The sequence below is a fragment of the Macaca mulatta genome, chromosome 4, assembly GCF_049350105.2.
Source record: "Macaca mulatta isolate MMU2019108-1 chromosome 4, T2T-MMU8v2.0, whole genome shotgun sequence".
Classification (NCBI taxonomy): Eukaryota; Metazoa; Chordata; class Mammalia; order Primates; family Cercopithecidae; genus Macaca; species Macaca mulatta.
The window spans coordinates 134,918,403-134,940,748 of record NC_133409.1 but is presented as its reverse complement, the minus strand read 5'-3'; the positions used below and the strand labels follow the sequence as shown (position 1 = coordinate 134,940,748).

Genomic DNA, 22,346 nt, shown 5'->3' with positions numbered 1-22,346 from the left:
TGTTTCCTAGGCTGGACAGTGGAGAAATGGGTTTTCTTTTCATGTTATTACTTGTATTTGAGATTTATTTTACTATTCCTTTTTAAACTGTCTATATAACATACACATATATAACACACACATATATAAGATGTGTTTATATATACTTTATAAATACACACGATTAAGTGTTCAATTTTGTTGGCAAGGAAATCGCATGCAGAGGGGTTGGTGACTAGTCCGGGTCACCCACCCAGTTAGTGGTGTCTCAGTAGTGGTTAATAGGGAATATGATGTAGTGGAGGAACATTATTATTTGCTGGAATTACTCTCCTCAGGAATGGCCATCCAGCCTAGGATGAATGCACTCAAGGCTGGCCACAGTGTGTGTGCTGCCTCCTGGTCTGTTATTATTGACCAAGTATATGTTGGTGCAAAAGCAATCGCAGGCTGGGCGGGTGGCTTATGCCTGTAATTCTTTGGGAGGATAAGGTGAGTGGATCCTTGATTCAGGAGTTCGTGACCAGCCTGGCCAACATAGTGAAACCCTGTCTCTACTAAAAATACAAAAAATTAGCCAGATATGGTGGTGCACACCTGTAATCCCAGCTACTCAGGAGGCTGAGGCAGGAGAATCGCTTGAACCTGAGAGACAGAGGTTGTAATGAGCCAGGATTGTACCACTGCACTCCAGCTTAAGCAACAGAGTAAAACTCTGTCTCAAAAAAAAGTAATTGTGGTTTTTTTTTTTTTTGGTCACCAAAATGGCAAAGACCACAGTAATTTTCGCACCACCTAATAGACACTGGAACAGTTTCCCCAGGGACTTTATTTCTTTTCTTGTGATCTCGGCTCACTGCAGCCTCTGCCTCCTGGGTTCAACTCCCACCTCAGCCTCCCTAGTACCTGGGACTACAGGTGCGCACCACCATGCCCGGATAATTTTTGTATTTTTAGTAGAGACGGGGTTTCGCCATGTTGGCCAGGCTGGTCTCAAACTCCTGACCTCAAGTGATCTGCCCACCTCAGCCTCCCAAAGTGCTGGGACAACAGGCATGAGCCACCGCACCCTTTATTTCCTTTCTTTAAATCTATGATACCCTAAAAGAAAGAGAAAAAGAGAGAGAAAGAGAGAAGTCAGCAAACTTTTCCTGTAAGGACAGCAGTAAATATTTGAGGCTTTGAAAACCATACAGTCTCTGTCATGACTCCCCATCTCTGTTGGAGCATGAAAGCAGCCACCAACACCACAGATGAATGTGGCTGTGTTCTAATAAAACTCCATTTACAAAAAAAGTAGGCTGGATATGGCCCACAGGCTGTAGTTCTCCAGCCCCTGCAATGACAGCAATTTAAAGAGACCTTGGGTAGGACTGTCAAACAGCATAAAGATTTAGAAAAGCATTTCATTCAAAGAAAAGAAACCACACTCAGAAGACAATGAAAGTTCCCACTCCAATTATTAACCTCAATGTGAAATGACAGTGACATGGAGACCACCTCTCTGCTTGGCCGGATGCCCAGTCGTCTGTCCCATTGGAGTTCCCAGAGTTTTCATCAAAATTGGTGACAGTGGCTGTGTTGAATTGATCTAAATTGTTTAACTGGATGTGGTGCCAAGTGTCTTTTTCCTTACGTTGAAAAGTAGCACAACCCTCAACCCACTGGAGGGCTGATAGACAGGGGCATAGAACATCACGTTGCCTCTTTTTCTGTGTGTGAGACAGAGTCTCACTCAGTCACCCAGGCTGGACTGCAGTGCAGTGGTGCAATCTTGGCTCACTGCAACCTCCACCTCCTGGGTTCAAGAGATTCTCCGGCCTCAGGCTCCCGAGTAGCTAGAACTACAGGTGTGCACCACCACGCCCAGCTAATTTTTGTATTTTTACTAGAGACAGGGTTTCATCATGTTGGCCAGACTGGTCTCGATCTCCTGGCCCCAAGTGATCCACCTGCCTAGGCTTCCCAAAATGCTGGGATTACGGATGTGAGCCACCGTGCCCTGCCAACATTGCCTTTTCCCTTGGTGCCAGATCCTGGAGTTCTGGAGAATGGATGAAGTTTCTGGGGAGGTCATCAAAGGAGTCAAGCCCTATACATCCGAGGCTCTAATAGTCAGGAACTGTCTGAGAAGGTGGCCCTGGCCCCTGGAGAAAAGTACGAGGATGGGAAGGATCAGGTAGTGGGAAGATCATCGGTAGTAGTTGCAAGACATGGTTTCAAACTCCAGCTTTGTGACTTGTTAGTTGTGTGACCCTGGGCAAATGGCAACCTCTCAGATTTCACTTTTCACTTAAGTGAAATAGAAACACCACCTCTTATCTGGTAGAGTGGTTAAGGAGATTTATGCGATCAAGCATTAAAGACTCCTAGGGTGGCACGTCAGTACAGTTCAGCTCTCCTTCCCCTGCCCCTCCATTTTTGCCTGGACAAGTGTCATTGGGTCAATGAACCTAAAAGATGGGAAGAGTTCTATACAAACACAGGTTTTAGCATCGGGATTACTGGTGCTAAACAATGGAGCCAAGCACCAGACTCCCGGCTTCCTGTGTTTCTTGGAACCTCACACGTACACGTTAGGAGATCGCTGAAGTCATCCACAGGAGGGGAAATGTGGAAGGAAAAATGCTGCTGCCACCACGTCTGCCACATGCAGGCCATCACAGCCATACTCAATGGCTTCTTCCAAGCGAGCTGGTACTGACCTGATCCCCAGCCAGAGAGCTCAAGAACTGAGGTATGAGCTGATAAACTGGTTATTATGGAAGAAATGGCAATTTCCAGTGCAGTAGAAAATCTTGAATTACATATTATCTGGGGGACAATCCTAATTTGAAGCTCATTTTTTAAAAGCTGAATATCAGCTTCAGGATGCAAAAAGGGGTTCCTTCTCTTTTAATAAAAACCCATATTGACCTTTGTAACTAGAGAAAATATGAAGGCTGTTTTCCTCGTGGAGATAAATATCTGAAATGAATGTCATCACTGAGAAACCATATCAAAGCCTTCCTTGGAAGAAGTATAAAGGACAGTGAAGACAAAGTCGGAGGAAGCAAAGGCTGCCCGGAACTACACAACATAGCACTCAGTTTCATGCTGCACAACCACGCTTCATGCAGAATGGGTGCATCTAAGAGATAGGTTTATAAACTTTTTGATGGTATCAAACTCATCCTATAAAAAGATTCAGGCACCCCCAATACATTTTGTTACACGTAATGTCAGTTCTCATTATTCTTCTAGAAAGAGAGTTGTAAAGGGATAAATAATGAGAAAATTCCCAGGGAGGCAATTAATACACAACCTCCTCCCAGGACAGATGACTCCACAGTTATCCCTGTGCCAGTTTCTCAACACACACACAGCAGTCTCCTGAGATGTACACATGGAAGATGGGAGACATGAACTCAAGACAACCTCCCTTCTAACACCCCCCCAAACCTCCTCAAAAGACATGCTCCTAGTAGGCAAGCACTGTGTCCATAACCTTACAAGCTGCAGATACAGGGACAAAGATGGCCACAGCACATACAGCAAATATAGAAAGCAACATATGTCAAAGTCAGAAATTGGAATAAAAGCCTGGCTTTAACATTACTGGAATCGATGTTCCACATACAATGGTCACGTCCTCAAAGGTGCCTTTGAGGCCAAGCCCAAGTCCACACTGCTTTGACTAGCAGTATCCCCAGAACTTATCAGAGGAATACCACAAATATCTTTGGATGAATGGATGAGAGCCTTTTTTTTTTTTTTGTCATCTCTATCCTCTTAACTGAGTCTCCTCACCATCTGTCATCTCCTCAGCTTCTGTAACCTAAGCCACTGAGAACCTGAGTGGCCCCAGGCCCACACACACCCTAGCCTTGTGGCCCTGCCAGATCTCCAGCCTCTACAATAATGAGACGAAAGAACAACGGTTCTATGGTGTTCTGTGCTCACCAATGGGTGAAACCTGGGCTCCCAGGAACCCCGTTCTTGTACAAGGGCCTCTCCCTCTGCCAGTGGCCTCTTCCCATTGAGAGTAATCCACTGCATCCACTTTAGTGGTCAAAGCTCACAAGCGGGGAAGTTCTCCCAGATTCTCCCACTGCAGCAGAATCCTTCTGCTGGGATCAGCTGTCCAAGCTGCAGTCTCTCCGGCCTAATAACAGAGTAAGTGTTCCTAAAAGCAACATACCCACATGTACCTGTGATTCATAGTAACCAGTATACCATAGCGTGGTTAAAAATTTGTGTACCAACAGCAGTAACTTCCAGTACATCCACTACAGAGGAAACTGCTTTATTAGTGCTGGGAACTATGTATGCCCCAGGTTAAAAATAGTCCTTTCCTAATTGAGGTGTAAAAGTTAGAAGATCTGTTTAGATTTTACTTTAGCTGCAAAAAAATTATTTCTGAAGCAGAATTTATCACTATCTGGTTGAAGGTTTAATAGACAATAACCGTAAGCTCAGATGAACCCTGGGGACTATTAAGAAAGAAAAAGAAAATGAAAAAACAAAAAACACTGTGCAAAGATCTCTTGAAGTAAATGGACAACATGTTTTCCCATGATAGACTATCAAAACAGTAGACAATTTTCCAAATGGAAGAAATATCACTGATACTGCGAGGAAAACGAATAATCTTTTATTTCATTCCACTGGGCAAAAAACAAAACAAAAACATCCCTCCTTCCTCTTTATCTCAGCCTGTTTTTGAAGCTATCCCAAATACCTGAAGCTGTTAACTTATTCATTCAACAAAAATTTATTGAGCATCTACTTTGTGCCAGACACTTTTCTAGGTACAGGCACTTTTCATGGCAGTGAACAAATGCCAAGTGAAACAAAATCCCTTTCTTTGTGAAGGCTACGTTCCATTGTGGGGAAGTAATAAAACATAAGTGGTGTTAGATAGGGAGGAGAGCTAAGGAGAAAAGCAAAGCAGGGAAAGAGGATAGGGTAGAAGGTGATGGGGCTGCCACATCTAAGAGAAGCCTCACAGAGGTAGCATCAAGCCCTTAATGGAGAAAGCTGTGCAGATTATCTGCAGAAAGAGGGTTCTGGGCAAAGGGAGCAGCAGGTGCAATGGCAGGAAGGGTATTGGCATGGACAAGATGGAGCAGGAAGGCTGGCATGGCTGGAGCAAGTGGGCCAGGCAGAGGGACCAGTAGGAGTCACAGAGAGAGAAAAAATTGGAGTTGGGAGAGTGCAAATCACATCTGGCCTTTAAGTTGCTACTCTGCATTCAACAGAAAGTCACTGGAGACCTTGGGGAGAGAAATGACACAGTCTGACTTTACATTTAAATGATATCATTCCAGGTGTTAGGTCAAGAATACACTGAAGGGGGCACAGATAAAAATGGAGCAACCAGTTAGAGGCCACAGCAGTAATCCAGCAGAGGTAATAATGGTCTAGGCCAAAGTGGTGTCCGTGGAGGTGATGGGAGATGGTGGACTTCTGCATGTATTTTGAAGGTAGAGCTGACAGACAGGATTGGCTAATGAGTCAAATATGGGGCAAGAATGTAATAAAGGAATCAAGGATGCTAAGGTTTCGGCCTGAGCAAGTGGAAGGCAGGGGACCACTTTCTGTGATGGGCAATTGATGTGGAGGTATGGTTTGGAATTTGGTGTTAGACATCTTAAGCAGGAGGTGCCTGTTAAACATCCGGGTCTGTCAAGCAGGCAGGAGCATATTTCTATAGTGAGTTCAGGTAAAAGATCCAGGCTGGAATACGCACTTGGGAATTACCAGCAGATAGATGGTATTTAAAGTTGTGGGTCACCAAGGGAGAGAGTGTGTACATTGAAAAGAGGTGCAAGCACTGAGTTCTGGAGCTCTCCACTGTTTAGAGGTCAGGAAAATGAGGAGGAACCCGCCATGGAGACAGAGAAGAAAAAGCCCAAGATGGAGGAGGAAAACCAGGACAACGTGGTGTTTTGGAGGCAAAGGGAAGAAGGTGTTTCAAGGAAAAGGGAGGTAAGAGTGTCAACTGCTGCCCAATAGGCCAAGCAGAGGAAAACTGAGAACTGAAAAGTGGCGTTAGAATCATGTTGTCAGACTCTATGGAAAAAAGGTGAGACTGCAGCTGAAAGATCGCCATATTTACTAATTCTAAGACACCTGAATGTATATTTTAATCAATGCCTTTTCATAGTTTGTTTGTAGTGTTTCCTTTTTCTCCTTAGTGGTGTATAAAAGAGTGGTATGTCTCACAGTTAACTGTGTCTCAGATTTGGTGAAATATAGTAAGAGGTTTTTTTTACTTATACATTTGAATTCACCTATTCGTTAAAATTTGACACATCATCAATAAGCCTAATATGTCAAATTCTATACATACATTGCAATGTTAGCCACCAATTACTCGTGAAGAACATCAGCAGAATTCCAGAAATTCCTCCTCTTCTGCAAAATCTGCTTATGTAATACCTGACCAGGTTGACTCAAGGACATACATTTTTAGATGTATTTTTTCTATTTGTATTTGAGTCCTATGTGGGGGAAATGCTGATTTGCTTTTCAATATCCGAAACAGCTTAAATTTAAAAGCTGTTAGTTAAAACAGAGAGTGACATATACATTTTAAAAATAAATACCTTAGGTCGGGCACAGTGGTTCACACCTGTAATCCCAGCACTTTGGGAGACCAAGAGATCAGGAGTTTGAGACCAGTCTGGCTAACATGGCAAAACCCTGTCTCTACTAAAAATACAAAAATTAGCTGGGCATGGTGGTCCCAGATACTCAGGAGGCTGAGGCAGAAGAATCACTTGAACCTGGGAGGCAGAGGTTGCAGTGAGCCGAGATCACACCACTGCACTCCAGCCTGGGCAACAGAGCAAGACTCTGTCTCAAAAAATAATAAATTAATTAATTAATAGCTTCACCCTAAAGGCTAGAGAACAAAGTCACTAGAGGGCGGGTCTGAGGAGAATAACAGTCTCTGACTTCCAAAGTCAAAGGCCATGCCTCTGGCCACCTTGTGCATAAGATAATGCTTTTTAGGCTACAACCATGAGAGGCTTTTTTCCTGCCAACAGTTTTGTGTGCTTTATAATCCTCAAACACCCTAAGAGGTTAAAGAGAAAGGTGCTGTCTACTGGAAATGGCGTTCCTGGACTCAGAGGTGGAAAAGGCAGTGGGATGGGGGTGGGGGTGAGAACAGTCCAACCCCGCCGCTGGAAAATGACTGCGGATGACTGCGGCCATCAGCCCGGAGCTGGAACACTAGGACACAGCAGCCTCTTAAAGGGAATAACCTGCTCCTTTCAGCCTGGCTTCCTGCTGTTTACACTTCAAGCCTACTTCCCATAGGAAATTCGGGCTGACAGACAGGATGACTGTCTGGAATTTTTAGTCTAAAAGTCTACCTGGCAAAGGAGGGAAAGCTGCTTTGGTTGCAGCAACTGCTGCTGCTGTTGCCACTGCTGTCTGGTGCTGAGAAAAACATCAAGTTCAACAGAAGTGAGTTCAGATTAGAAGGACTCCATTACCTCTGACTTGAAACAGCCTCTATTTCTTAAAACAGCCTTGTAGAGCCTTCAGCCATTGGGTGTCTGGCTTTAGAATTTTTCTATTTCAAGTAATTTCTGAACAAGTAGGAAATCTGAGTGATTTCTACAGAGGAAAATTTACTGCTGATGACAATTTTGTAGGCGTTTTATTTCAGAACAAGCTGGGCTTTGCTAAGGTAAATAATTTTTTTCTTGATTGAGCAGTTTTGGTTTTTTTTGTTTTGTTTTGTTTTTTAAATCAACCACAAAAGGTTAGACCTTTCTAGCACCAAGTAATTTATGGGAAAATCCAGATTCTGATCATTAAGGGACAGTGTCTAGCGTCAGATCAGTGCCTGACTTTAAAACCTGGCACTGCTACTTCCTAGCTATGTGACCTTGGGGAAGTTACTCTTCAAACCTCAGTTTCCCCATCTGTAAAATAGGAATAGTAGTGGCCTTCCTTATAGGGTTATGAAAATGGAGTTGATATTTATAAAAACTTAGAACAGGACATGGCACTCAGGAAGCATATCAATCTTTGTTAAAGAAAAGTAGAATGTGAAAACAATGTAGCAGAAGGAGCCTTTCCTATAAAGGTTAAAAATGTATATCACAGTAATCACATTTTATGTCATCTTTGCATTCCAAATCACCTCCTGATCTTGCCTATGCTGGTAGTAACAAACACCCCATAACTTCATTTTAAGCAAAACCAAAGTGGCAAAGTGCTAACATATCATCCCTAACACACTTGATTTGTTCATTTCCAAACACTGCATATGGTGGTTTTAATGATTCAGATGAAAGTTTTCTTAAGCTATTCCTGATACTTGATTGAAGAGTTTATTAATATTGTTCAAATATATCCACAGCACAGTTTACAGTTGATCAACTTCTGTCACCTAACCACTGAAACCTCTAGGAAATCTTTGTATAAGAAATATGCAATTCGACTCCTACAACTGCACTGCGTTGCAAATGTACTCCCACTATTGGACTGGCCCTTACTACTTACCCTAGAAAGAGGGAGAAGTCTGCAGGGTTTTGAGTCTGGGAGATGGGTTTTGTTCACAACCCCCAATAAAGACAAATTCTCCCACATTTGACCAATCCTAAAAGAGGAATCACACTTGGGGAAGGAAGGAAACATTTTTTTCTAAGCCTGTGGTTGGGATTCATAGGAACTTAGAACTCTGAACTGGGCTGTTATTGAGTAAACCATTTTTGCTGGTTTGCTAGGGAAAGAGGGATGTTATGATTTGCTTTGCTTGAGTAGTACACTGTGGATAAGGGATAGAATGGAAGAAATAAGAAATGTTATCACCAGAAATTCAAGTCCTAAAATATAACTTAATTCAATATATAAATAAGTACGCTAAGCAAATTATGTCTTGGTTGTTAAGCAGCGTTATTTCCCCAAAGAACACTCTTTACATTCAAATTGAGACATCAAAGTTATGCTAATAAGAGGTTCGACCACCAAGCCAGCTGGTCTGTACTTTAACTTAGTATTTGAATTTCAATCCTAAAATACAGAAGGGGTTGGTTGTAGGTTGTTTCCAACTGCAAGTTTCAGTTTTTGCATCTCCGAAGAGAAGGATTTTAAGATGAAAAGAGACATTACAAATATTTGAATCCAAGACCTTTATCATTAAGGTGAGCAAAATCAGGCCCACGGGGTCCTTCTCTCTGCACAGCTTCCCTCCCGAGCCAATGCTGCCCCACTCCACACATCTCCCAATGAGCAGGTTTGCTTTTTCACTGGTACACAGAATATTCCCTTCTTTCGCCTCCCAAGGCTGCACCCATCAACTTAGCAGGTGCCACCCATCCTGCAAAAGCAGCCCCGTGTGAGTAAATTTCCTTCCTTCCAGCCTCTAATATTGTTAGTCAGACTACCCATGCCACAGTCTGATTTTCTTTTTTCTTTTTTTTCTTTTTTTTGTTGAGATGAAGTCTCATTCTGTCACCCAGGCTGGAGTGCAGTAGTGAGATCTCGGCTCACTGTAACCTCTGCCTCCCAAGTTCCAGTGGTTCTCCTGCCTCAGCCTCCTGAGTAGCTGAGACTAGAGGCACACACCATCACGCCCAGCTAATTTTTGTATTTTTTAGTAGAGATGGGGTTTCACCACGTTGGCCAGGCTGTTCTCGAACTCCTGACCTCAAGTGATCAGGCCCCAGCCTCCTAAAGTGCTGGGATTATAGGCATGAGTCACCATACTTGGCCTCACACTCTGATTTTCTTTTCCACTCTTCTTGTACTGGTCAATCTTTAAGGCATTTTATAGTCAAAGTTCCTAGTGCAGTTGTTGCCTCTGCAACCACTTCTGGCCTATGTGACTCATTATAAATTTTGACCCTAGACAGATTTCTACTTGGGTTGAAAATCAGATATAATGTCCCTCCGCCTGACCTCAGCTCTCCATGAATGCTTCAGTATGGCTCATCTCCCTGACCTTGTGGGGAAGAAAAAGGGGCAACCAACCTGGCAATTTTATCAATGTTACATATTATATCAATCAATCTGCACAGACATCCCATGAGATAGGAGTCACGCCCACATTACAGGTGAGACACAGGCTCGGTACCATGGCATAGACAGGACTGATATTCAAAACCCAAGTATATCTGACGCATAGCCCTCACCTTTCACTGCACTATGCTGCCTCCCAGGGTGAAGTAAACAATTATCAACCCCATCTTTCTGAATCTTGGTTGCTTCTTTGAATATAAATCTCTTGAATATGTCTCTCCATCAACCCCCACTCCTCATCATGGGGTCCTAGAAAGGGAAACAAGTAGAAATTGAGGAGAAATATGTTGCAACAGTGTATTTGTGATGGTCTAGGTTTCAAGCGTCTGTCCACACCTCCACTCCTCCTTCACCAAAGGATGGAAAGGTAAGAGTGAGATGCAGTGTATGCACTAGTTCCCAGCTCCGGATCCAAAACCATATGCCTGAGAGCCAGTCCCGGCTCACCACTGACTCGCGGTGTGGCCTTAGTCAACTTACTTTATCTTCCTGTGCCACTGCTCCTCGTGTAAAATTGGCATGATCCTGACATCATAAGATTATTCTGAGAATTCAACAAGAAAATATATATAAATCCCACAGAACAGTGCCTGGCACATCATAAGCATTCAGCAAACAGGAAGTATTATTCTCTCCCTTCCCTCACCAATAATAAGGCTCTCCTAGAGGAACTTTCTTATAGATTTATCCTGGACGAGAATATTTTCAAGTAAAACTGAGTTAAAGTCAGAGAATGTCAAAAGCAGCCAGAAAGGTGCTCAAGTCTCTAAGAGGGTTCAAGGAAAGGAGACATGAAGAAGAATACCTTTGTCTCTTCAAGAGAAAGGTGGGAAGGTTTCATGCATGTTGAAAGAGTTTAAGAATTCCTTTAAGTTGCTTTCACCTGGAGCCAAGATCACCTAATTTATCTCACAGCCACCAGTTCTTTCACCTCCCGCAGCCTGAAATCATCCAGGTAAAAGATGCTCATCAAAGGTAGACACATACCACTTCCCCTTCTGGCTTGATTATCATCTGGGGACCATTACCAGTGTCACCCAGGTTATCCAGGGGGAGATAGCAGGTCAAGCTCTGAGACACGCCTTCCATCCCTGCCTCCTCATCTACCCTATGCCCCTGATAAGGGCCAAAGGGCTATGTTCCTTCATTCCTTTGCTTCCCTAACCTCAGTCTCCAGTATCCTCATTTATCTTCTAGGTTTTTGCATCGCCTGTGTGTTTTCTCATTCAAGAAACTTGAGTAATTGTTTACAAACCAGAATGTCCTCTGCACTGAGCAGAAGAACCCTGCAGTCCTTTGACCAGGAAAGCAACATGTCAAATATAAAGAGCACTGTCTCGGGAATTAGAGAGCCAGGCCTTGGCTTCCCTCTAACCCTACTGGCCATGTGACTTCGGGCAAGTCACCCTTCCTTCCTGTGCCTCAGCTTCATCCTCAGTATAATGAGAGGAATGGACTAAGTGAATCTCTTCTAACCCTGACTTACATACAAACACACACACAGACACACACACACACACACACACACACACACATTCCCCATGATCTTCATTGCTCTCCAACTTGTAAATTTTCCAAAAAATAAAATGAAAACAAGCACTACGTTACTAAAGCCTAATAAGCCCTAGTCCTGGAACAGTGCCTTGAACATGGTGTTCAAATATATATAATTAAATAAAAACATCACAAGTTAAGCAGTCGAATAACAAGTCTTTTTAAAGATTATTTTCTAGTTTTTCCTTTCCCCTGAGATCCCTTAAGAGTGAACCTGGTTACAAACTTATCCCAAACTTCCCTCCATCATTTCAGAGTAGGATAGCATGTTTACTTCATATAATGTATTTCCCTGCTTTAGCCAAATTCCAACTAATTCAGAATTGGGCAGACATTTAGCTTCTATTTAGGCAAATAATGCAACCTATAGATAACAATAACTCTCAACCAAGAGATAATACACCAAAAAGCAGAACAAAGAGGGAGAAATATCATCTAAGACAGCGAATAATTCCTCTCTAATTTAATATCTCTCATTTTTCCAGGAAGAAATTTGGTTGTCATAGCTAAAAATATACCCTGTGGACAAGAGGTCTACCTGGGCCCCTGGAAAGCCACCTTCTTCCCAGCAGAGCACTTAGCCTGTAACCTGCATGTGAAACCAGATGTGGACATTGCCTTTCTAGAAGTGAAATAAATTATTTCTATAACCCCGGCCTCCACCCATATATGAGTGACAGTTTTCTCCATTTGCAAGAATCACTTTTATGTTATCTTGTAAAATTTAAGCACGTAGTCCCAACAAATTACAAAGATTCACTGATCTGTGGTAAACATGTAATTTAAGGAAGTTTTTACTGGGGAGAGTCATGTTCACACTAATAAGCCATGATCAGAAATACTAAAGTTAAGAAGAATTTCCAGTATAGCCAAAACCTGCACCTATTTATTAATACTTAAGAGACTGGGAGGGTTTTACTTCCAGGACATGTGTATCCCAGAAGCTGGCTACTCTCTACAGGTGGATATGACCTGTTGACCTCTTACCAGCCCATACAAGAATTGAGCAACTTTTCCAAAGCAAGTAAAGCATTTACTAGGTATGTAAATACCTCGTGACCCACCTTGTGACCAATGCAAGGTTGTTCTCAGGAGTTCTGTTTATGGCTGGGGCTCCTTGGCTCATATGAAACCAAAGTGTCCCTCATCATAAATATTCAGAGATGGATGAAACCTTTGGATAGGACTTTTCCATTCCTTTACAATCAGGCTGCATGCTAGAATATTATAATTTTTGGTTACACACTTGAAGGGAATGAAAGACTCAAGACATTACTAGTTCTATAATAACTGCTCAATTTCAATTACTACAAAAATATCTCACATTCGGAAGTAGGATCAAGATGGCCGAATAGGAACAGCTCCGGTCTGCGGTTCCCAGCGTGATCGATGCAGAAGATGGGTGATCTCTACATTTCCAACTGAGGTACCTGGTTCATCTCACAGGGACTGGTTGGACAGTGGGTGCAGCCCATGGAGGGCAAGCTGAAGCAGGACGGGGCATTGCCTCGCCTGGGAAGCACAAGGGGTCAGGGGATTTCCCTTTCCTAACCAATAGAAGGCCCTGACAGACAACCGGGAAAAACAGGACACTTCTGCCCAAATACTGCACTTTTCCCAAGGTCTTAGCAACCGGCAGACGAGATTCTCTCCCATGCCTGGCTCAGCGGGTGCCACACCCACAGAGCTTTGCTCACTGCTACTGCAGCAATCTAAGATCGAACTGCGAGGTGGCAGCCTGGCTGGGGGAGGGACATCTGCCATTGCTGAGGCTTGAGTAGGTAAACAAAGCAGCCAGTAAGCTCGAACTGGGCAGACCCCACCACAGCTCAAAAAGCCTGCTTCCTCTAGACTCCACCTCTGTGGGCAGGGCATAGCTGAACAAAAGGCCACAGACAACTTCTACAGACTTAAACGTCCCTGTCTGACAGCTCTGAAGAGAGAAGTGGTTCTCCTAGCATGGCATATGAGCTCTGAGAAGGGACAGACTGCCTTCTCAAGAGGGTCCCTGACCCCCATGTAGCCTAACTGGGAGTCACCTCCCAGTAGGGGCCAACAGACACCTCATAAAGGCAGCTGCCCCCTAGGATAAAGCTTCCAGAGGAAGGATCAGGCAGCAATATTTGCTGTTCTGCAATATTTGCTGTTCTGCAACTTCCGCTGGTGATACCCAGGCAAACAGGGTCTGGAGGGAACCTCCAGCAAACTCCAACAGACCTGCAGCTGAGGGACCTGACTGTTAGAAGGAAAACTAACAAACAGAAATGAATACCAACAAAAGGTCATTTGCACCAAAACCCCATCTGTTGGTCACCAACATCAAAGGCAAAAGGTAGATAAAACCACAAAGATGGGGAGAAACGAGAGCAGAAAAGCTGAAAATTATAAAAATCAGAGCACCTCTTCTCCTCCAAAGGAGGACCTTGTGACCTAATTTAAATAGAAATTTTCACTAACCTGCCCTCACACTCTCATAAACCTGGGGGAAAGTGCTTTCATGTTGCAGTGAGCACACAATCCTTCTGTGGCTTCAGGTTGGCATTGAGCGTGGTCTCTTCCCTCTGACTAGCAGCGCAGTGTTCTCCACCCTACAGCACATTGCAGGACCCCTCAGGCCAATGTTTTTCCTGATAGAAACCAGCAAGACAGTAGGCACACTCAGGTAAGGCACAAATAAACTGTCACACTGATCAAAATCTGGTGGCCCTTCTGTGATGGGTTCAAGTCTCCTGATTTTGCAAAGAAAGATGAGATGAAAAGAGAGGAAGTGCCTTGCCTGAGATCATCCAGTCTTTTAGTAGCAGAACAGATCTGAACCTCAGCTTTCCCAGACCCCCTCCTCTCTTCTCTATGGCTCCAGTTTGGCAAAGAGATGAATTGTAGCAGGTACATGGCATGTACACCTGTGAGGTGGACCCATACATAAGATGGAGCTCTCCCGGTGAAAGCTGACATCTGTTAGGAGATGGAGGAAGCATAGAACAATTTTTAAAGGAAAATACAAGGACAGCTGCCACCTTTTCCTTGCTCCCACTCATAGCTGATGGTTCTCCTTTGTTACTTAACCCTTCAGCAGACTTAGAAACAGTTACTGCTAGAGGAAAAACTGAGCTCGAACTGTTGAAATTCGAGAAAGTCTCCAAGAATCAGACTGTTTATCCAAGCTGTGCAAGCCAGCAGAAGGTGAAAAAGAAGCTGCTAAAAGATGACCAGTCTATGGTGTAGACCAGATGCTGGTACACGACAGCCTGCAGGACAAACCACCTGTTCTTGCAAATAAAGCTTTGCTGGAACACAGCCACACCCATCATTTACATGGTGTCTCTGGCCACTTCATACTACTGACTTTCAAACAGAGTGGAGTAGTTGCAACCTGTAATCCTAAAAATCTCCTAGATTCTCTTAAAATACTTCTTAACTTGCTGACCCGTGGTATAGATAGCTTAGGGAAAATATTGTTTTGGACAGCATATATTTACATCCAAGTCTAAAGTCACTGAAGGTCAATCCATTTCCACACTAGTTAAACATAAGCACCCAAGCATTTACAAAGCTGCCTTGGCCTTTGAATTAGCAGGGTTCTCTCTCCTGGCATCACCCTGCTCTCCAGTGTTCATTGGCTGATGTGTTTCACTTTGAAATAAGCAAATCAGATAAGGGATGTCAGCAATCTTTTCCTAGTCAGTTTTTGCGTATATTAAGGCAGTGCTGTTATAGAAGTCTCCTTTAGCTCTGAAAAATAATTCTTATCATCTATGGCAATTTAGTATAAAGAACCCACCTGAAGGTCTCTACGTTTAAATCCCTAACACCAACATCAGTATAAGTCAACAAGAAAAAAACCAATGCAATGTCTTTAAAACAATACGGTCTTAAAAAGTATATGTAGATTAGTTAATTTATGGGTGCTGTACACCAGTGCTATCCAAGAGAACTTTATATGATGATGGCAGTGTTCTCTATCTGTCCTATCCAATATGGTAACCACAAGCTATGTCTGGCTACTGAGTACTTAAGATGTGGCTGGTGCAACTGAGGAGCTGAATTTTTAACTTTAGTTAATTTTAGTTTTAAATTAAATAGCTCATGACGCTAGTGGTTACCATATGTGCCAGCTTAGCTCTGGACCACCCCTCCTCGAGCCCTATTCCAGGCATAGGGAAACACACAGTAAGACCCAATGTCTTCTCTCTAAGAACTTAGAAGCTATGTGGGGAGACAAACCACATAGCCACAAAGAGTTAAACAGTGACAGATGGCGAGAGCTAAAGGAATGAAGAAATTGCATCTTAGAATCCAGTTCTACAGGATAAGACCTTTGCCCTTTTGCTGTAGTGGGTACAAAACAATCTGCTTGAGAAACAGTGCCTGCCCCGACTGATTTCATAATCCCTGTTGCAGCTGATTTAAAGGAGATGCTGCCTATCTACGGCATGTGCCTCATGTAACTACGTGGAGAGGGATCACTGTCTCTAACAAATGCTTACTGCAGTGTCTCCTCAAGGCAGAGCACTGAAGAATGTGCTAATCAGAAACTGAGCAGGTTTAAACTATATCCGATTCCTTTGTCTCCCACCTTTTTTCCCTCACTTTTCTTCACAGTCTGAAGGAAAAAGGAAATATGATCCAAGCCAGAAACTGCCGATGTTTTGTTCCTTTAGTCACTTTGCAGAGCTTCTTTGTCCATAAGTACTTTCAGGGCAATTCTTACTCCTCACCTGCTTGTCAAACTTCCCCTCTAAATTTCTAGGCCAACTCGTTGCTGAGAACAAGACTTCCTACTTTTTTCAAATGGTTAAAGAGGGAGGAAGAATGGGGAGGGAAGGGAGGAAGGAGAGGAAGAAAGAAGGAAAAGGGAAATAGTAACGGCACAAATTAAAAACAGCAATGAGCGAACAGCAATTGGGTTCTGTTCTCAGCTACACTGTTTTTCAGTTGGGACTGGAATACACTTTTGTAGCCTCCATAGCTATAAGGAAATGAACAAAGTGTTTTCAGCTCATTGGTGACTTTTCTTAGTGCCATGTATGGCCAATTGTATAGGGATTAAGTTCTACTATCTTTACTTTTGTTCTTTTGTGACAAAACAGATCAAATAAAAAATGTTTTCCATGTAACCTAGTGGTTAATGTGAATCCACATATATCCTTAATTTTTAATTAAATTGAACTTTTTGGACACTCCCCCGCCACTTACCCCATTATGTTGAGGTTATACAACATAAAGAAATACATCTTTTAAAAATGATAAAAGCATGACAAATTGAGTATTAACAATATTCTTTTTTTTTTTTTTTTTTTTTTTTTTTGAGACGGAGTCTCACTCTGTCACCCAGGCTGGAGTGCAGTGGCGCGATCTCGGCTCACTGCAAGCTCCGCCTCCCGGGTTCACGCCATTCTCCCGCCTCAGCCTCCGAGTAGCTGGGACTACAGGCGCCCGCCACCGCGCCCGGCTAGTTTTTTGTATTTTTAGTAGAGACAGGGTTTCACCATGTTAGCCAGGATGGTCTCGATCTCCTGACCTCGTGATCCACCCGCCTCGGCCTCCCAAAGTGCTGGGATTACAGGCTTGAGCCACCGCGCCCGGCCAACAATATTCTTATCTTGCTGACACTTCAACCTCTTAACTATAATTTTGTATATAAACATTCTGAAGTACTTCCAATTCCTGTTGCTGAAGTAGATATACTACATGAAACCACAGTCCAGTCCCCAAACACATACCAACATCTACCAAACATAAAATTGCTCTGACTTCAGAAAGGAAGAAAGCGTACAAAATACCACAGCACCCTCATTCTTCCATCTCCTAGCCATGTGAGGCCTCATCTTATGTTTCCAATACTAGGACTCCATGAAAGTACGATTGTAGCTTTTAAAGTTTTTCACCTTTAAAAACTGTAAGTCCATGGTAGATGAAGATGGATGAGTAGAGCTGAATAATAAAAGAGGTTTCTGTTCGCAAGAAAGACGGAAACCAATGGCCTAGCTTCAGAGTTCGGAGGATCTATATGGCATCCAGGAGCATGACTTGTTCTACTGAGGGTAGGCAGGGATAAGTAAGACCTCTGATAGAAAACAACCCAAGGCTAAGCCATTTCCTTCCCACCTTATCCTCATGAACAATTCAGTGTGAAATAGACAAGGACCAGGAAAAGATCTTATTATACAGGATTATCTGCTGGCCAGAACTCAGTGCAATCAGACCAACAAAGCCCTGTTTCTAGAAGCCACTCTGAGCACCTGCAATGGCTTTACTAAACAGAACCTCTCTTTGTAATAGGATTTTACCCGGTTGCATGTTTGAGACTAGCAATTTGGAAAGAAAAGACTTTCCTTAGAAAAGCATCTTAAATACAAATATCCCAATGCAAAAATCTGAGGAACAAGCCTAAACTATTGGAAGAGACAGTTATGCCTCAATGAAACTACTGTAATTTAGTTTGAAAAGCACATTGCTGAGGTACTGCTTTCACAGAAGGGTAGGATCGGGCTTTGTTTGATTTGGCACTTCCATTATTTTTACAAAGTAGGATATTGTTTTAAGGACACAGGCATAGTAGTTTATAAGGTTACTATGGTCATAAGAACATCTAAGATCATTATATTAAATTGCTTTCTGCTGCTGGACCAGTTTTTACTCTACCACTTGCTGTGTTCTCAAGAATTTTAAAAACCAGACTGCAAAAGAGAGTTTTAAAATGTAGCTGATCATAATCTAATCTATAAAAGCAACTACTAAAGGAACGGAGTTGCTTTTGTAATAAAGTGAATAATGAGAGGACAGTTCCAGATATTTAATTATCTACCAGGATGTTCACATTGTTTTCTACTAATTGGGTAAATCTGCAACAGAACAAATATCCTGACTAGCCACTTACAGGGCAGTTTAATGCAATTCTGATCCTAGACTGGATCCTACACTAGAGAAAAAAAGTATATTATCTACCAAGGGCGTTATTGCGTCAACATACAATATTGGCAAATGAAAGGCAAAGGATTGTAACCCTGCTAAATTTATTAAGGTTGAAAACTGTAGTATGTTTTCTGCAGAGAATAGTCTTATTGTCAGGAAATACATGCTAAAGTATCAGGGGATAAAAGGCCATAAAATAATTAAGAAAAAACATTTTTTCCATGTATGTATGTGTATATATGTACATAATTATGTATTATATATTACATGTTATATAATGTATAATAAGCTATTCTATAATGCATATTTTATAATATAAAATCTATGTGTGTGTGTGTGTGGTTTTTTTTTTTTTTTTTGAGATGAAGTCTCACTCTGTGGCCCAGCTGGAGTGTATGGCATGATCTTGGCTCACTGCAACCTCTGCCTCCAAGGTTTAAGTAATTCTTCTGCCCCAGCCTCCTGAAGAGCTGGTACTATAGGCATGTGCCACCACACCTGGCTAATCATTGTATTTTTAGTAGATACGGAGTTTCGGCATGCTGGCCAGGCTAGTCTCAAACTCCTGACCTCAGGTGATCTGTGTGCCTCAGCCTCCCAAAGTGCTGGGATTACAGGCATGAGCCACCGCACCTGGCCCTATAGGTGTATTTTTTATGTAGAGAGAGCAAACGATAAAGCAAAAGAGCAACATGTTAATAATAGGTAAACGTTGGCACAGGTATATAGGTATTCTTTGTACTGTTGTTGCAACTTTTCAAAAGTTTGGAAATATGTACAAATAAGATTTTTTTTTTTAATTAAAAAGAAGGGGGCAATTGAAGCTTTCCCCAGACAGGCTTCCAGTAAATAGTTGTCTTATTCAAGTTTATGCAGGATTAGACTGCTAAGACCCAACTAGGATGTTTGCCTCTGTCCGACTTTCACTTGACTTTTGACCATTTACATCATAGGTGTCCAATCTTTTGGCTTCCCTGAGCCACACTGGAAGAAGAATAGTCTTGGGCCACATAAAATACACCAACAATAACTGATAAGCTTTAAAAAAAAATGCTGGGGGAGGTGGCTCATGCCTGTAATCCCAGCACTTTGGGAGGCCGAGGCAGGCAGATCACCTGAGGTTGGGAATTCGAGACCAGCCTGACCAACACGCAGAAACCCCATCTCTACTAAAAATACAAAATTAGCTGGGCATGGTAGCACATGCCTGTCATCCCAGCTACTCGGGAGGCTGAGACAGAAGAATTGCTTGAACCTGGGAGGCGGAGGTTGCAGTGAGCCGAGATCGTGCCATTGCACTCCAGCCTGGGCAACAAGAGCTAAATTCTGTCAAAAAACAAAACAAACAAACAAAAAAACCCTCATAATGTTTTCAGAAAGTTTATGAATCTGTGTCAGGCCACATTCAAAGCTAAAACTTAAAGCTGTCCTGGGTCAGGGGTTGGACAAACTTAATTTACACAAATCAACAAGGGGAAGCAAAATGAGTTGCAAGACTTTAACTTTTCCTAAATTTTTCATTATAGAAGTAGCATGTACTTAGTACAGACAACTTGGGGAAAGTACAGAAAACTAATAAAGAAAAAAGAAAACCATGCATAAATCCCACCACACTGGGGAAAAAGAAATGTCACTTTAGCATATTTCCATTCAGTCTTATTCTCAAGTTTTATGAGAGTTGGGATTATATTCTATAAAGTATGTGGTTTGGTGTTTGTTTTTTTCCTTTAACCTAGTATAAACACTTTCCTGGCTAAAATCAAAAACTTCATAAAATCTTGAATGTCAACATAATATTCCATTCTATGAATACACCATAATTTACTTAGTTATTTCCCTAAAACTGTCCTTCTGTTGTTTTCAATTTCTGTGAGACATGATGTTAGTTTAAAAGTTTAAGATCTTTGTGCTTATAACTTTGTTTCAATATTTCTGATTATACCTTTATGATAGAGTCACAAGAATGGAATTGCCATGCCAAATGGTATCAATATTTGTAAGACTACAAAAAGCCAAACTGCTGTTTAGAAAAGTAGATACACCCCTTTCTCTTTGAGGGGAGAGGACACACCTGAATGGGGTTATCAAAACTGGGCTGAAGTTTCATTTAGGATTTAAAGAAAGGGAAGTTAACTGCACAGTCTGAAAACTGCAGTCTTCAGATCAAACTGAGCTCTGAGACAAGTTCTGTAAGCTATTTTTTTTTGCCCTCAAAAGAGGAAAGGCCAAAATATTCCAGCCCATATGCAACACATGCTGACTACCAGGAAAGTAACACTGAGCCTCAGATGATGACCGACCTATTAGGCTTCTGGGGTCTACAATCCAAAAGACCATCCTACCCTCCTGACAGACATGGGATCCTAAAAAGTTAAGTGGGGAAAATACATATGTGAGGAAATTGTTAGGAATCTAAAAGCAAGGTTCTGACTGAAGAAGGCAAACTTATGACAAGTTGGGTTTTGTCCCCTTTACTTGCTTCACAGCCTAATCGTATAGAAAAAGCAAGTGCTCCAACAGTCAGGAGTCTCGTCCTATCTGTCCTCAAAAACAACTAGCCTCTTGTTTGGATCAATGTTGCCAAACCTCTCTGAACTCAAATTCCTCATTTGTTAAATGACAAGGTCAAACAAAGTCCCTAGGGGTCACCCAGGTCTCTGATTCTGCAACATTGTTCTGTTTTAAAGGCACCAGGGGAAAAGGAGGAAGAGAGATTACTCTCTCTGAATGTATTACTTCTAATAAGACAGTCAATCTCTTTTTCTATAACACGACTGGATCAAGTAGTGTTTGGTCTACGAAAGAGATTCCACAAACTATGCATTCCCATTCCTTCAGAAAACAGGGACCAGGGAAAAAGCAGCAGAGAGATCTGTGAGCAAGGAGAAAAGAGAGAAGGCTCACCATGGCCATTGCAGTAGTAGATCCATTTCTCCCGGTTCTGGGTTGGAGTCATGGATTTCTTCAGCCCTGCCTTTTCCACAATGGCACTGGGATCCTGCCGGGGCCCCTTTTTCAGAGTCCTCGAGCTTTTCCGGATACTGCACACCACAATCACCACAAGCACCAGCAGCAGGAAAAGCACAATCATCCAGGGCAAATGCTCATTGATGTCAAAATGCTTGTGTAGGTTCTGTCTAGGATGTCCCCTCTTGGGGCCCTTGATGGGCGTGCTGGACTTCTCGCCCCCAGTGGCCTCCATGGACGGCAGCAGCTTCAGGATGTGTCTGTGGTGGGGGCCTTGCTGGTGGTTGACTACCTGAAGGTTTGGGAGGGTCTTGTTCACGTCTTCCTTCCCCCTTGCTGAGCTTGTGTTGTCAGGGACTGTCCCTTCCTGGATGCTACTCAGTACCTTTGGTCTAACAGAGGCAGAAGAGTTGGATTCTGTTGAGTTCATGCCTAGAAAAAAGAGTAAGGAGGGGGGAAGAGCTTTTCCATATTTGGGGATCTATACATTCCCTCCTTTCCCAGGTCATCTCCAAGCTAGGCCAGATAATCAAAGATGAGATGACCTTTGGGGCTTAAGAATAAATTATGTTGCACATTTTCATAAAGACCCTATGTGGAAGGCAAAAATGGAACTGAACCACTAAACTCACTTTCTTACACCAAAACCAAGGGCATCCTTAAGGATCCAACAGCTGAGCTTGACAGCAGCTTCTCCTGTACTTCATATACTGAGCAGGCACATACATGTGCAGAGATCTAATCAATTCTTATTTTCAGTTTTCAGAGAACCAGTTCAAATTTAATTCTTTTGTCCATCCTCCTTCTCCCACCTTTTGACTATTTTATGATGCAGTGGTAAAACTGAGACTATGACTAAGATAAAGAAAAGAAATCAAATGCAAATTTGACTAGTGAAAGACTTGGTG

General features: G+C 42.5%; 1 protein-coding gene and 1 long non-coding RNA gene across 3 annotated transcripts in view; both read right to left on the bottom strand.

Moving 5' to 3' along the window:
* The window catches only part of TNFRSF21 (TNF receptor superfamily member 21), a 73,390-nt gene that overhangs the window by 26,970 nt on the left and 24,074 nt on the right, over positions 1 to 22,346 (bottom strand). For both annotated transcript variants that reach the window (XM_015136511.3, XM_077999823.1), the window contains exon 3: positions 21,376 to 21,870. In XM_015136511.3, the coding sequence (XP_014991997.1) occupies positions 21,376 to 21,870 (495 nt within the window). The remainder of the gene's footprint in view (positions 1 to 21,375; positions 21,871 to 22,346) is intronic.
* Positions 10,116 to 12,773, bottom strand: LOC114677598 (uncharacterized). Its single transcript, XR_003728960.2, has 3 exons — positions 12,621 to 12,773; positions 10,483 to 10,546; positions 10,116 to 10,251 (listed from the first exon to the last, which is right to left on the bottom strand). It is a non-coding gene; the product is annotated as an uncharacterized LOC114677598 (long non-coding RNA).